The 14,632-nt window shown below is 42.2% G+C and overlaps 1 protein-coding gene across 2 annotated transcripts in view; it reads left to right on the forward strand.

The window, feature by feature from the left end:
* The first annotated feature begins 10,904 nt into the window (after nucleotides 1-10,904).
* SVIL (supervillin) overlaps nucleotides 10,905-14,632 on the forward strand; it is a 97,455-nt gene continuing 93,727 nt past the window's right edge. For both annotated transcript variants that reach the window (XM_029955882.1, XM_029955883.1), the window contains exons 1-2: nucleotides 10,905-10,980; nucleotides 12,672-12,729. In XM_029955882.1, the coding sequence (XP_029811742.1) occupies nucleotides 10,920-10,980; nucleotides 12,672-12,729 (119 nt within the window). In that variant the 5' untranslated portion in view covers nucleotides 10,905-10,919. The remainder of the gene's footprint in view (nucleotides 10,981-12,671; nucleotides 12,730-14,632) is intronic.

A 14,632-nucleotide genomic window follows, 5' to 3' on the forward strand; every position in this document is an offset into this window, starting at 1 on the left:
GAAGAGAACCTGGAATCTCTTTTTCTACTGAGACTTTAGTGGCAGCGCTCATGTTTCTTCATAGTGGATGAGTGTCCTTGTTCTGGGAGGTTCCTTCCTTCCCACCTGCCTTTCTACCTCTGTGTGACCTGGCCTCTCACATTCCTTCTGAATGTGGCCCCTATTTCAGCCCCATGCCTCCTTTATTTTTATTTTTTATGGCTTATTTTTTTAAATATTTTATTTATTTTTGAGAGAGGGAGAGAGAGAGTGCAAGCAGGGAAGGGGCAGAGAGAGAGGGAGACAGAGCATCCCAGCCCACTCTGCACTGCTGACAGCAGCAAGCCCAAGCCGGGGCTCAAACTCATGAACTGTGAGATCATGACCTGAGTTGAAGTTAGGTGACTAAGCCACCCAGGCGCCCCTCACACTTCCTCTAATAAAGCACTATTCTCAGGGGCACCTGAGTGGCTCAGTCGATGAAGCCTCTGACTTCGGCACAGGTCATGATCTCACAGTCCATGGGTTTGAGCTTCATGTCAGGCTCTGTGCTGACAGCTCAGAGCCTGGCGTTCTCTTGGGATTCTATGTCTCCCTCTCTCTCTCTGCCCCGCCCTTACTCATGCGCGCTCGCTCTCTCTCTCTCTCTCTCTCTCTCTCTCTCTCTCTCTCTCAAAAATAAATAAAAATGTAAAAGATAAATAAAGCACTATTCTCATCCCATGTGTCATACATACATCACCCGTTCCTGCTGGCACATCCATTTCCCTTTTCCCTTCACAATTAGACTCACCAGTCACCTTCTCCAGGAAGCCCTCCATCAGACTCCTCCACTGATTTGCTTTTCTTGCTTCTTCCTGGACATAATATTATGAATGGCTTGTACAAGTGATTTTTGAACTCTGGGGCTTATCTGGAGTAAGGGGAACTTCATTTTTAACAGGTACCTCATCTGACCCTGAGGGTCACCAAACTTTGATATTATTTGCCTTTTATCTGGTGTTAAACTTACTTGTGAGTGTATGTATATCTTTAGTCATTTCAGCAAGCAGAGAGAATATATCTTCAACTTCTGTCATAACCTTCCTATGCCACTCAGTCTTTGAGCGCAGGATCTGCTTTGCTGGCGATCATTGCCCACGGAGAAAGCTGTCATGAACATGCCCCGGCTCAGCAACAACCCCCCCAGCTCCCCATTGGTCAGCAAATGCTGACTCTAGGTAAGGTCCTGGGTACCAGTTAATGTACATTTGTAGAACACTGGACATGCTGGGGATGACAGGTTGCTGGATTTTTCTTGAGTTTTCATACTAATTAGTTTTGTGAGGTTGCTGGGTTTTTAAAAAATTTTTTTAAATGTTTATTTATTTTTGAGAGAGAGAGGGAGAGAGAGAGCTAGCAGGGGAAGGGCAGAGAGAGAGAGCAAGACACAGAATCTGAAGCAGGCTCCACGCTCTAGGCTGTCAGCACAGAGCCCAATGTAGGGCTTGAACCCACAAACTCAGATCATGACCTGATCCGAAGTTGAGGCTCAAACCCACGAATTCAGATCATGACCTGAGCTGAAGTCAGATGCTTACCCAGCTGAACCCCTGCTGTTGTTTTTATGAAGATGTCCTTCTAAGGACAAGGAAGCCCCAAATTATTTAATTCAAAGCTCTTGCCTTCAAATCACTCAAGAATAGCTGTAGAACAGCTACAATCTATCAGGTACCAACAGGAATATTCTACATTATGCAGTTACTTGTCTACCGTCTGGAGTTTTAGACCCATAAAAAATTCTCATATCTGATGATTCAGTGTTTCCTTACTTTCTGTTCATGTTAAAACCATCAGACAGTGAGTATTGAATGCCTGGCATCGGCAGAAGGCTTCTCTGAGCTCCCTGGATAACTGTAACCTTGCCAGCCCCCTTCCCCTCAGCTGGGGCTCAGCCCTCAGTGAGCCAGGTGGGGCTTGGGCCCCTGCAGCCGTCACGAAACCGGATTCCGCACCTCATGTTCTAGGATACGGTTTCCGATTTCACACTAAATACCTAAATGTATACTCATTTGCCGGATCATTGTTGAAGGGCCTCTTGTGTATTGGTGCATTGAACAGGTCAGAAATGTCCTTGGCATCTCCCTGACCTGGAAGGGAATAGTGGGCCACATGCAAGTCAGCCTCCGCCTTTGGTCCAGTGTCCTCAGGAGAGCCGTGCCCTGAACCCCAGAACATGCCTGTAATGTGCGTCACTTTGTGCTTTTCTCCTAGTGTTCTGTCCCCATGGCCCCTGTACGTCAGCTCCTGGTAACCACCATGCTACCTTCTGCTGCTGCGAATCTGGCTACTCTGCTTGTTGATAAGTAGGAAATCTTGCAATATGTGTCCTTTGTGTCTGGGTTCGTCATTGAATATAATGTCTTCACGGTCCATCTGTATTGTCGCACACGTCAGGATGTCATTCTTAAGGCTGAGCAATCTCCCATTGTAGGTATATTACGGTGTACATTTTCAACATGGAACTGACCTTTGTTTTTTCCCTTGCTCTGAGAATCAGTTGACCGTCCTCTCTTCCTGTAAGCCACCTGGGATATTTTCCCCAAGAATTATTAGCTACAGATTCAAAATCGGCCAGAAGTGAAAATGATTATGATCAGAGATCATTTTTACTTCAAAGGTTAACATTCCTCTTCTGAACATTTCAAGTCACGAATAAGTCATCACGGGTTTGCTGTAAGCCTTTTCTCTAAAAACGAGTTCTGTAACATAGCAAGACTGACATGGTTTAATATATCTGAAACAGAAATCTCTGTGAGATGTAATATTTCTTACCATTGAAAGTTATTTTCCCTTTTCATGTCTGCATACTTGGCTTGTTTAAAATGACATTACGCAGTCATATAACCCAAAATTTTATTTGAGACTTAGCCTAAATATTACCGCCTAACTAGAATTCGCAAAGCATTTTGCAATGCACACAGGAGGGGAATTTCACTAAAATGAGGAATCTGGAATGTATGAATAAACCAGTATGTGATAAAAGGGAAATGAAAAGGACTTAAATGAGCTTCCCACTGGCGGGATTACCTCATGTCAGGCAATTCTGCCCCAGATTAAGAGTCTGCACACATAAATAAAATCCACCGCAGAAAATGTGAATACCATTTACAGCTGCTTCTAGCACACAAAATACTGCTTTCCTAGGCTATAAAAATATACCCTTCACTTTGGAATTTTAGTCCAGGCATCGCCTTTTGTAGCTTAGAGTAGATTTCATGAAAATCATTCTGCTACACTTCTTAAAAGGTTAGAAATGTATCAGTAACTCACAATGGCATGTAGTCAGGCATTGCCCATTTCACCGTCAGCTCATTTTCCTGTGGCCTGTGAGTTCTTCGGTCACTTTTCAAGGAGCACATCGAGGAAGCGTGAGGTGACATCACACAGGCCTCAGATGGCGTGTCACAGACGCTTGCATCTCTTTTCAATATGGAGATCCGCCATATTAAATACTGTGCTCCGGTTTTCCCAGCGCTTCCCCATATGGCTGACCCTTAAAGCACATGGGTTTGAACTGTGCAGACTTAATTCTACGTGGGGTTTTCCCCCCCGATAAATACTGTACAGTACTATAAATGTATTTTCCTTCTGGTCTTCTTAATAATGTTTTCTTTTCTCTAGCTTACTTTGTTGTCAGAATTGAGGATATAACAGGGCGCCTGGTTTCGGCTCCGGTCATGATCTCATGGTTTGTGAATCTGAGCCCTGTGCCAGGCTCTGTGCTGACAGCATGGAGCCTGCTTGGGATCCTTTCTCTCCCTCTCTCCCTCCCCTCCCCTACTCTTGTAATCTCTCTCTCTCTAAATAAGTAAACATGAAAGAAAATAATACAGGATATAATACACATAACTACCAAATATATGTTAATCAACTGTGTATGTTGTTGGTAAGGCTCTCGGTCAGCAGTGGGCTATTTTCAGTTCAGTTTGAGGGGAGTCAAAAGTTGGGGTTTTTTTCATTTTTAATTTCTATTTATGTTTGAAAGCGAGAGAGAGAGAGAGTGAGAGTGTGTGAGCAGAGAAGGGACAGAGAGACAGACACACACACATACAGAATCTGAAGCAGGCTCCAGGCTCCAAGCTGTCAGCACAGAGCCCTGATGTGGGGCTGGGACCCATGAACCATTAGATCATGACCTGAGCTGAAGTCAGATGCTTAAGTGCCTACCCAGCTGGGCTACCTCGGCGCCCTGGAGTCAAAAGTTCTACTTGGATGTTCGATTGTGCAGGGGGTCGGTGCCCCAAGCTCTGCCTCGTTCAAGAGTCGACAGAACATTCTCTCGCGTAGTCATGATCTCCCCTTCATAGTTACCTCTTTGATTTCATTGTGACTGACCAGGAGATGGTTGTTTACCCTCAGAGCTACATTTTAAGTGTTCTATCTGGAGCCCACGGTGTCTCCGCTTCCTCATGTGTGGATGGGAATAGTAACAGTCTCTCCCTGCAGGCTTTGAGAGCGCCTAATGAGCTTAATGCCCCAGAGCACATAGCATCGTGCCCACCCCGGCGTGATAGGTCAGTAAGGGTCCTGGGTCTTAAGCTTTTCTGTACAGCATTTCTGGTAGAAAATGGGTAGTTGCCAATGAAGGTGTTGGGCTGTTTTCCTTTTCGTTGGCTTTGTTCCCATTTTGTCCTCCATGATGATGACCCTCAAAGGACAGCTTCACTTGTGCTGCAGAGGGGCATGAATATGTCAGCCAGACCACAGACAGGGAGACTGGTTCCTCATAAAGCCGCCACGTAATCCTGAGCCACTGCTGTGAACTGTGCCACACATTCCCTGTGGGTTTAATACCTTGATCCTTTGGCATCTAATGCCTTATCTTTTGACCTTGGCCATTTAGGCAGTGACCCTCCTTACCTGGACTCCCACTAACATTGTCCACAGTTGGACCACAGAAATCAGCTCCTGTTTTTCCTGTTACATCATATCTCTGGTGAAACATTTTCTTCCTGTTCCTCCCTGTGTGCAAATATTTATGTTCCACATCCTTGCTTCACATTGTAGGAAAGACAAGAAGATACTAGTAGGAGTCTCCTGGTAAGGAAGGAGTGGTTACCATTCTCCTTTATGCCTTCTAGAGGAGAAATAGAGTTGGCTGACAACGGGCCAGAATCTAAGAATGAGGAAGGAGGGAAGTGATCTTGTTGCTCGTCTTCTTGCCTGCTCGCTTCATTCACTCATTCAACCAGCATTTATAGTTTGTAGTTCCGAGCCAGGCACTGTGCTAGGATGTGTCTCAGGTTGAGAGCCCTTTGGAAGATGAGGCTTTTGAGCAGGGAAAGGGTAATTGGCAATCAAGAAATACTGAGAGAGATGAATATCTCTGTCGAGGCTTTAACAGGTGAATTCATTGTTGGTTGGGAGGGGAAGTTGGCCGTGGCACTTCTATGTGATTATGGCCGACATGGGGTTGAATTTGAGAAACATGAGGTTGCATGTTATCAAGGGCTTTGGCGAGTCTCTGGCAAACTCTTTTATAGCCAAGAAATGCATATGCTCAGAGGAAAGGGGCAGATTGAAATTGAGCCATGAGCCCACAGACACAATTCCATTCATGATTTTCTCCTGGATATTTAGGCCAACTCTAAGCCTTGGGATTTCAAAAGGACCTATTACCTTTATCTTTGTAATTAGTTGTTTTGGTAACTGTAGAAGTTATTCCTGCTTGTTGTGGGAACTTTGGACAATAGAGGAGGAAGAAATTGAACAGAGTTACATTGGAGTAGCGAGATAATGAATGTTTTGGTATATTTACTGTCTTTTCAATGAAGTGGGGTGTGTATCTGTAATAAATACATCGTGAAAATTTTTTCGAATCACCAACTGCATTTCAAACCTGGTTTTCTTGTGTAATTTACTTACCCATTTTTTTCTGTATATTGTAGGCCGGTTCCAGTTTTTTGCATTTGTCAACAAACTGTGATAAACATCCTTGAACTCCTTCAAAGTAATTTCCTTTAGTAACACCCTTATGCTGTCCATCTCCAATAAGATGGGCACCTTGGGAAGGGAGGGAAGAATCATGGAGTAATCAGTTGCTTGCTTTTTTTCCATAATACCCACCTGCCGTCAGGCACACTGACTTCTATATTTGCCCAAGTGTCTCAGATATGCCCTATTTACTCATGTCTGGTGTCAGCGCTAGATTTGAGGAAAGTCTGTAGAACCAAAACCCGACCAAGGTATCATACGAGATTTGAAGAAGCAACTAGAAGCTGTCTTGAATCCTCCCCCTTTACCAATAAAATCAATACAGATAGAGAGCTGAGAGATCCTGTGACATCAGTTCAGGACATGTTTATAGCAATGGCCCTTGTTATTTTGTATCCAGGCCTATCAGGAATGTGGGAGTTGTCCTGGGACGAGGGAGCGAATGTGGATTTCTTGTCTGGCACTGTCACACCATAAGCCATGTGACCTCAAGGAAGTAGTCAAACATTTTGCAAAATGAACACCATGTGATCAGCACAGTCCCCTTCACCTGTGGTTTTCCCAGAGTTCAAGGCTTTGAATTTACCAAGGCCTATTTACTTGACCAAGTGATTTCACTTTGGGATGTCAGCATCTCAGTGGCCCATCGGTCACCCACCACTCACAGATCATGACATGACATGCCCATGACCGTGACAGTGACCTCCCTCCTGCCCTCCCATTTCACACATTTATGTCCCTTCCACTGAAGCATTTTCTTTTGCCCCCATCTAGAGGAACCTTAAGCATTTTCTGTATTTCTTTTTTTAATTTCAAGATTCAAACTTGAGAAACGTCCAATAAAATCCTTCCTTTAAACATTACTTCCAAGTATTGAAGACTTGTGGTGCTTTGCAGATGGAAAAGATCAGTTTTTCTAAGTGAACACAGTGGCAGAGAATTTTGTGTATCTTGTGAATCTCCTTTCTTTGTGCGAGCTGGTGGTTAAGTGTTGTAGTTTGAAAGGGAAGACAGAACCATCTCTGTTTTGCATCCAGATGTCTTCCCCCTGAAATTTAAGAAAATCAAAATCACAACTTATGCAGAGAAATGAAATAGCTACCCTATGAAATGATGTGGGGAAATGTGTGTCTATCTTGTAGTTCTTCTGTGTGAATGAGCCAGCCTAAAATAATAACATTATTCTTAATCGTTATTTTTTCTAATTATTGGAGAGTAAATTAAAAAAACTTCATGCTTTCTATGGATATAAAATGTAGATTTCTTCAGTCTTTTTGGTCTCATGAGGATGAGATCATTAAATAGGAAATTAAATTGCATATCCATAATTTAATAAAGAATGCTGTGCTTTTTCTTTTCAACAATGAAGTCGTATAGAAATCTGTTTTTTTCCATAAGTGATGGATGAGATGTGGATTACTGGTAAGATTCCATTACTAACTTAAAGAGAACATCCAAATTCTTTGTATTCTTTCTTGGAATTTCATCTTAAAAATTTAAACTAGAGTTATTCCTTAGTGATAATTCAAAAGAAACATTTAGATACACTTGGATAGTTACAATTGAGTATTCTCTAACAAGAGGAGTTTTCAGGAATATAAATGGTCATGAGCAGGTGATACTATGTTTTATGAACTAAATTCTTTATAAAGGTTGTAAAACATCGATATTATTTCATCTCATCTAATTATTCATTTCCAGAATCAATTGGCTTTCCCAGTTTCCTCCCACCCCCATTCCTCTTCCAACACTTCCTTTTTCCTATTTTTCCCCAGTTAGCCATGACCTCCATAGCTACGTATGTTGTTCCTTGCTGAGTTTTTTTCAACTGCCCTGTTTGTCATATTTCTCCCCGACTTTATAAGAAGTGAAGTAACCAGCAGCATAGAGACAATGCCACATGCCCCCACTGACCCACGGAGCAATCAGCGGTTAATGTGCCAGTGTAGCTTCTGTTGATGGGCCGTGATTAATTTGGCATAAATTCTTCCTTTTCAGGTTAAGTTTGTCTGTGGTTTAGAGATCAGGTTAAGTCAATCTTGTTTGAGATCACGATATAAAATCAATGAAAGTCGTCTTAGACTGTGCTCTCTAGCCATTAGCAAAGATTATTATCCCATCATTTCAAATGGTCATTCAGCACACAGTCTCTGTGGGCCTGCTGTGTACCAGGTACAATGTTCAGTACTACATATACATATACACTCAGTCCCTGCCTCCCAGTGGGTGTGGGGGGCAAATCATGGTCTTGAGCCCACCCTCCCAAAATCTTATGGCTCCATCCCGAACCAAGTACCCACAAGCAAGTTACTTCTCTAGCCCTCTGTTTCCTCCTCTTGTAAATGAAATCGCTTTCTTAGGTTCCCTTTAATTCTCATTTTAGCTGTAAAATTGTCCGTCTCTATTACTGCATGGGTCACCATCTACATGTTGCAAAAATAAACAGGGGACTTCCGGGTTTCCAGTCCTGCATATGAGAAGCTTGGAAGTCACCGCTTTTTCCCAAGTAAGAAGCTGAGCAGACTGAAAAATCAACAACTCTTTTTGGATCCATAGGAGAGGTGAGGACTGAGGGCAAGCCACTGCTCCTAGGATTGGAGACATGGAGATGCCAGTACAGGGAATTGGAACTTATGGGAGTAGAGACCCACAGGCAATGCAAGGGAGCAAAGACAGTCTCTGCTGCCACTGCTGCCGGAACCACTGGATGGTGCCATGGGGGAAATAAAGAATCTAGATACAGACCTTACACCCTTTACAAAAATTAGTTCAAGGGGCGCCTGGGTGCCTCAGTTGGTTAAGTAGCCAACTTTGGCTCAGGTCATGATCTCACAGTTTGTGGGTTTGAGCCCCACGTTGGGCTCTGTGCTGACAGCTCAGAGCCTGGAGCCTGCATTGGATTCTGTGTTTTCTTCTCTCTCTGCCCTTCCCCTACTCATGCTCTGTCTCTCTGTCTCTCAGAAATAAATAAGCAATTTTTTAAAAAATTTTTAAAAGTTCAAAATGGATCATAGACCTAAATGTAAAGCACAAAATTATAAAACAGCTAGATGATGACATAGGAGAAAACCCAGATGACCTTGGGAATGGCGTTGCCTTTTTAGATCCAACACCAAAGACCGGACCCATGAAGGAAAAAATTGATAAGCTGGATTTTACTAAAATTATAAAAGGCTACAAAAGACAATTTCAAGAGAATTAGAAAGGCCACAGACTAGGAAAAATATTTGCAAAAGACACATCAGTAGAGGGCTGTTATCCAAAATATACAAAGAATTCTTAAAGCTCAACAATGAGAAAACAAATAACCAAGTAAGATATCTCAGCAGACACCTCGCCAAAGAAGATACACAGATGGCAGAGAAGTATATGAAAATATGCTCCACAGCATGTGACATCAGAGAAATGCAAGTTAAACAATAAGAAATCACTGTGTGCCTATTAGAATGGCAAAAGTCCCAAACACGGACACCACCAAATGCTGGCAAGGATTTGAAGCAACGTCAAGTTTCATCCATTGTTGGTGGGAACGCAAAATGGTTCAGCCACTTTCCAAGACAGTTTGGTGCTTTCTTACAAAACTAAACATACTCTTACCATACGACGCAACAGTCACACCCCTTGGTATTTATTTACCGAAAGGAACTGAAAACTTCTGTCTACACAAAAACCTGCACGTGGATGTTTATCGCAGCTTTATTCATGGTTGCCCAAACTTGGAAGCAACCATTCAGTGGGTGAATGGGTAAACGCACTATGGTCCATCCAGACAATGGAATGTTATTTCTCACTGAAGAGACAGGAACTCCCGAGCCATGAAAAGCCATGGAGGATCCTTAAATGCATATTACCAAGTGAAAGAAGGCAACCTGAAATTCACCATACTGTATGACTCCACCTATGTGACATTCTGGGAAAGGCAAGACTAGGGAGATGGGGAAAGATGTGTAAATTGTGGGGGAAGGAGGAAGGAAGTGAATAAGGCAGAGCACTGAAGATTTTCAGGGTAGTGAAAATACTCTGTGAGATATTATGATGAGAGAGATGTCATTACACATTCGTCCGAATCCATAGAATGTTGCAAACTATAAGGTAAACCATGGACTGTGGGTAATTACGCTGAATCAATGCAGTTTCATCCTTGGTAAAAATGTACCAGTCTGGTGAGTGCCGTTGCTCATGGAGGAGGCTGTGCATGATGTAGAGGCGGGGCAGGGAGCATGTGGGAAATCTCTGTCCCTTCCTCTCAGTTTTGTAGTAAACCTGCTTTTTAAAAATTAATTCCCTTTCAAAAGTAACAATGAAATAAAAACGGGGCAGTCCACGAGGTAATGCTTAAGAGCTTCTGTCTCAAATTAAAATTTTTGAACCCCTAGTAATATCTGCCTCTTCTTTTCCTGCAATTTCGCTCATATGTTGTTCATAAATCTGGACTCTTAACGATGGGGTTTTGGCTCCCCGTTAGGTGAAATATTTCATTTAACTTAGCCAAATCTGGACTCCGAGCAGCCTGGGAATTGTTAGGCAGCTTCCCCTTTTTCCAGTACATCAAGAGCCTCTGTACAGTTCCTTTTTGTTTATTTTTAGGGAGAGGAGGAGTTGTTTTTAGCTCCCCTGGTGATGGTTAGGTTGCAGTATTGTCTATTTAGCTAAAGCATAAGCTGTGATTCGGCCCCTGCTTTGAAGTGGTAACATCAAGAATGGCCCATCAGCGGAGTCCAGTCTCTTTCAGCATCCACAAGCCTGATTTCTGCTTGTAATCTGATTACGGGGTTTGAACTGTTCCAGCCCGCAGCCTCCTCCTCTGCATTGACTATACTTTTCAAGGACACAAGTGCCTGATTGCTGTAGCCCTGTGCTGTGAAAAATCTCAACCCAGTTTTGCATAGATGGGCTGAAGGCCGGGGCTGGTTGAGAATTGAGCTGGAGAGCAGCCTCTGTTGCTAAACTTTCTATATGCAGCCATGTTCAGAAGCCCAGAGATTTCCAGCTATCTGGGAGCTTTCACGTTCTCTGAGAAACAAGGTAAGGCAAGAGAAACAGGAATTGCACATAGGGGTTTCTTGTAGAATATGTTGAAAGCCCTGCATCCTCTGTTTTACCTTATAGTCTCCCGTGTCCAGTTAGCGATACAGTTTCCTCAGAGGACACCTTAAATCTCTGAGTGTATACGTTAGCTTATTTTACGGCTGAAAAATGTGTTTTTTTTTTTTTTTCTTTTCCTTTCCCCAGTGTAAGTTACAGAGACTGCTAAGCCGATACAGCCTCTATGCAGGAAACACTGCAAATTCAGTTCGAATGCCCAAACTTTGGATCAAGTTCTGGATATGCAGGGCTTTAGCTAGAATCTTTATCTAAACTGAATGCTGTCTATACTAAATTATTTCCGGTAGATAATGGTCTTTTTATGGAATCTTCACATGATACTCTTTGGGAACAAAATGCTGTTTTTGTAGTGGCTTCCTTTGGAGTGCAGAGGAAGAGACATGCTTTCTGTTTAACTACAGGAGTGGCGTCACAGGTTCTGCTCACTGATTGAACAAAAGTGAAATGCTGAAGTTATTTCGAATGTCACATGCGAAATTCAAGCATTCTGTAGCTAATAAGTCTTTCCCGGCACAAATGTACCATTAGGAATTGATGTGAACTGACCTCAGATTCAGAAATTTTCTTCCACAACATTTGGTAGATTTTTGAACTGAGTTCTCATGCATAGCCAGATATTTGTACAGTTGCGGGGGGGAAAAGCCTAGATGTTGAATTGGCATTATACCTTGCATTTTATTGTATGTCTCCAGTCGGTCACAATTTCCAAATTCCGGGATCCCGGATGTGTTTTGATGGACAAGGCCATGTCAGCATCTGGCATATTTTGTACCTCCTTTTCCTCGGGCTCCTGCCCCCAAATATTAAACAGTAAAAGGCATTTCCTTGGAAGTCTCTGTAAGTGGTCTGCTTGTGGTTTTCTTGGGGGACAAAGGGTTACTATGCCAAAAGCTGTAAAACAGATTACTTGCCATTAGACTGGTATAAATTTGTCTGCGCCTGGCTTTGATTAACTGATTCACCCGGATGCGTGTTTTTGCTGCATGGGTTTGTTACCACCTGTCTTTATATGATACATATCTTGACTTTAAAAATAAAAAAGTAGTTATTTTGAGGTGTTGTTATTGTTTAGGTTTTAATGAAGGCAATAAAACCAGCAGAAGCGTTCCCCTAGCTCTTCATCAACCCTTTAAGGGCACACATTTTTTCAAGGCATTTCAAATACACCAGGCGGTGATGAGTTTCGGTGTTACCTTGACTGAAACTGTTTAATTTTTTCCTCCTTCTTTTTCCCTGGAGTATGTAACTATGCCATTCCATAATGAATTGCTTTGAATTATTCTAGTAGCTATAACAAATTTAAATGATAGCATTAAAGTATGTCAGAATTTTTTTATTTTTTATTTTTTTAACCTTCAGAGTTATGTGGACCACATTTCAGGAGAGGGAAAAATAAAAACCTTGCTTATGTGAAATGCATGTTATGGAATTTGATTCTACAGTGTCCTTTTTATATTCATATAAATATGAATATTTGTCTGGTTAGTAGTTTCCTTTTTCTTAAGCTATATGTGCAAAGGGACTTTGAGGAATTTTGTTTTCCACTGGAGCTTTTTTTTTTTAAACTTACTGTATCGCGATTTCATTATTAACTTATTTCTTTCCCCTAGATTTCAACCAGAAAAACTTACACTTCCTTGGATTACCAAGTCAAAGAAAAGTACCAAGGTAAAGTGGTCTTTGCTCAAGAATCTTAAGTTTTGGAGATCTGTGGTAGCTTTTAGAATTATTCTCCTAAATTCCTAATTCATGAGTTTGAATGTTTGGCAATATGTTTTCTCCCCAGAGTTTGATTTATTAAAGTATATGAAGCAAGCTGACCTAATCGTACATTCAGCCAGAAAAGATTCTTTTTGTGTTTATTAATGCTGTTTATGAGAACTATTTGCCAAGCTGATATAATTTTGAACCTGTAAAGGGCTAGTATCTGTTTTTTCTCATACCTGCCTCTAAACGTGGGATGTCCTTTTGCAACCTGCCCATTAAGTAAGAGAGCTTTTGATTTTTTAAGAAACAATTTGGCCTTGCCCCTCTCTTCCATCCTTTCTTCTACCCTTCCTTATCTCCTTTCTTCCCTTCTTCCCTCCCCCCACCCATCCCTCCATCTGTCTGGTGAGGTCCTGATGTCTCTTAAACTTTCTGTTCTTTGGTCCCCTACAAGGTATTGTTGGTACTAATTTGATTTACCTAATGTATTAAAACTCTGTGATATAGAATGATTCATATAAGCTTTGTAAAAATGAAAGTTTGTGCCAAACAAGATAGCTATATCTCAGGTGCTTCTTAGTAGATCACTGTCCCTAATAGATGGTGAGATTTTTCAAGATTTTTCACAAAGTTTTTATCCCTAAAACATGCAGGCGTAGAACCCAGGGTGCATTTCATCTCCCCCTGCTTCCACTCAGACTCTCGTCTTCCTGCGTGGCATAGTCTCTTTACTCTAGAAGGTTTGCATTTCAGTGGCATTGAGTAAACAGGCTGTCTAATCACTGTCCTCTTCAGGCTGAGCCCCGCTCTGCATTTGAAAATGGAAGAAGGCATCTTCTGGACTCACTAGATGAGATTAAAGTCTTGATGGGTTTGATCCACATCTTAGTATCAAGTCAACTAGAGCAGTGATGAGCCAGGGTCATCAGTAAGGCTGTCTATTTGACTCAGCAAATCTGACTTTTCTAGCGCTTATAGAATCTCCCGTATTTGTTAGCTTTGCCACATTTTTGATAGAATCTAAGGCTTATATCTTAGTTCCAGCTACTATAACAAAATATTATAGACTGGCTGGCTTATAAACAACAGAAATGTATTTCTCACAGTTCTGGGGGCTGGAAGTCTGAGATCAGGGCGCCAGTGTGATCGGAGGGGGGCCCTCTTTCCGCCTGCAGAGGGCCAACTTCTCATATCCTCACTTGGTAGAATGAACTAGGGAGAGTGGTAGGTGCTCTGCTGGGGCCAGGTGGTTGTTTAATATAATTGAAGTATAGTTGATCTCTGTGTGTCTTTTTATAAGGACACGATTCTCATTCATGAAGGTTCCACCTGAGGACCACATCCCCTTTCAGAGTCCCTATCTCCTGGTATCGACTTGGGAGGTTTGGATATGGGAGAATATAGACATTCAGGCCATAGTAGCTTGGTTCCCAGTGTGTCCCTAAGCAGGTTGGTTTAGCTATAGTAGAGCTAACAAATGACTAAGAAAAAGGAAGAAGAGGAAAGCATTGCTTTTTAAGGATAGCAGAAGCATGAAATAGAGGGTCAGACATTTGCAGAAGCATGAAATAGAGGGTCAGACATTTCAGAAATGAAGAGTATGATCTCATATGTACCTATTGAAATTATGGCCTCCTTGCTATGGTACTAAGTGTAAAATAGGTTAGAGATACAAGAATTTGCCTCCCTCAAAGCAGTCTAGCCGACCAGACACCAGCGGTACAAGTATGAGGCAGTGGACTTTGCTCATCTCGTAATGTGAACTTCAGTAGAAGAGTAAACAGATTGTCGGGAGCCTTTCACAGTGCCGGTACTGAGTAATCACTGTCGTGGAATAGCCCCATTTTGTGAAAAACCAGCAGTA

Source organism: Suricata suricatta, chromosome 10 (assembly GCF_006229205.1).
Source record: "Suricata suricatta isolate VVHF042 chromosome 10, meerkat_22Aug2017_6uvM2_HiC, whole genome shotgun sequence".
Lineage (NCBI taxonomy): Eukaryota > Metazoa > Chordata > Mammalia > Carnivora > Herpestidae > Suricata > Suricata suricatta.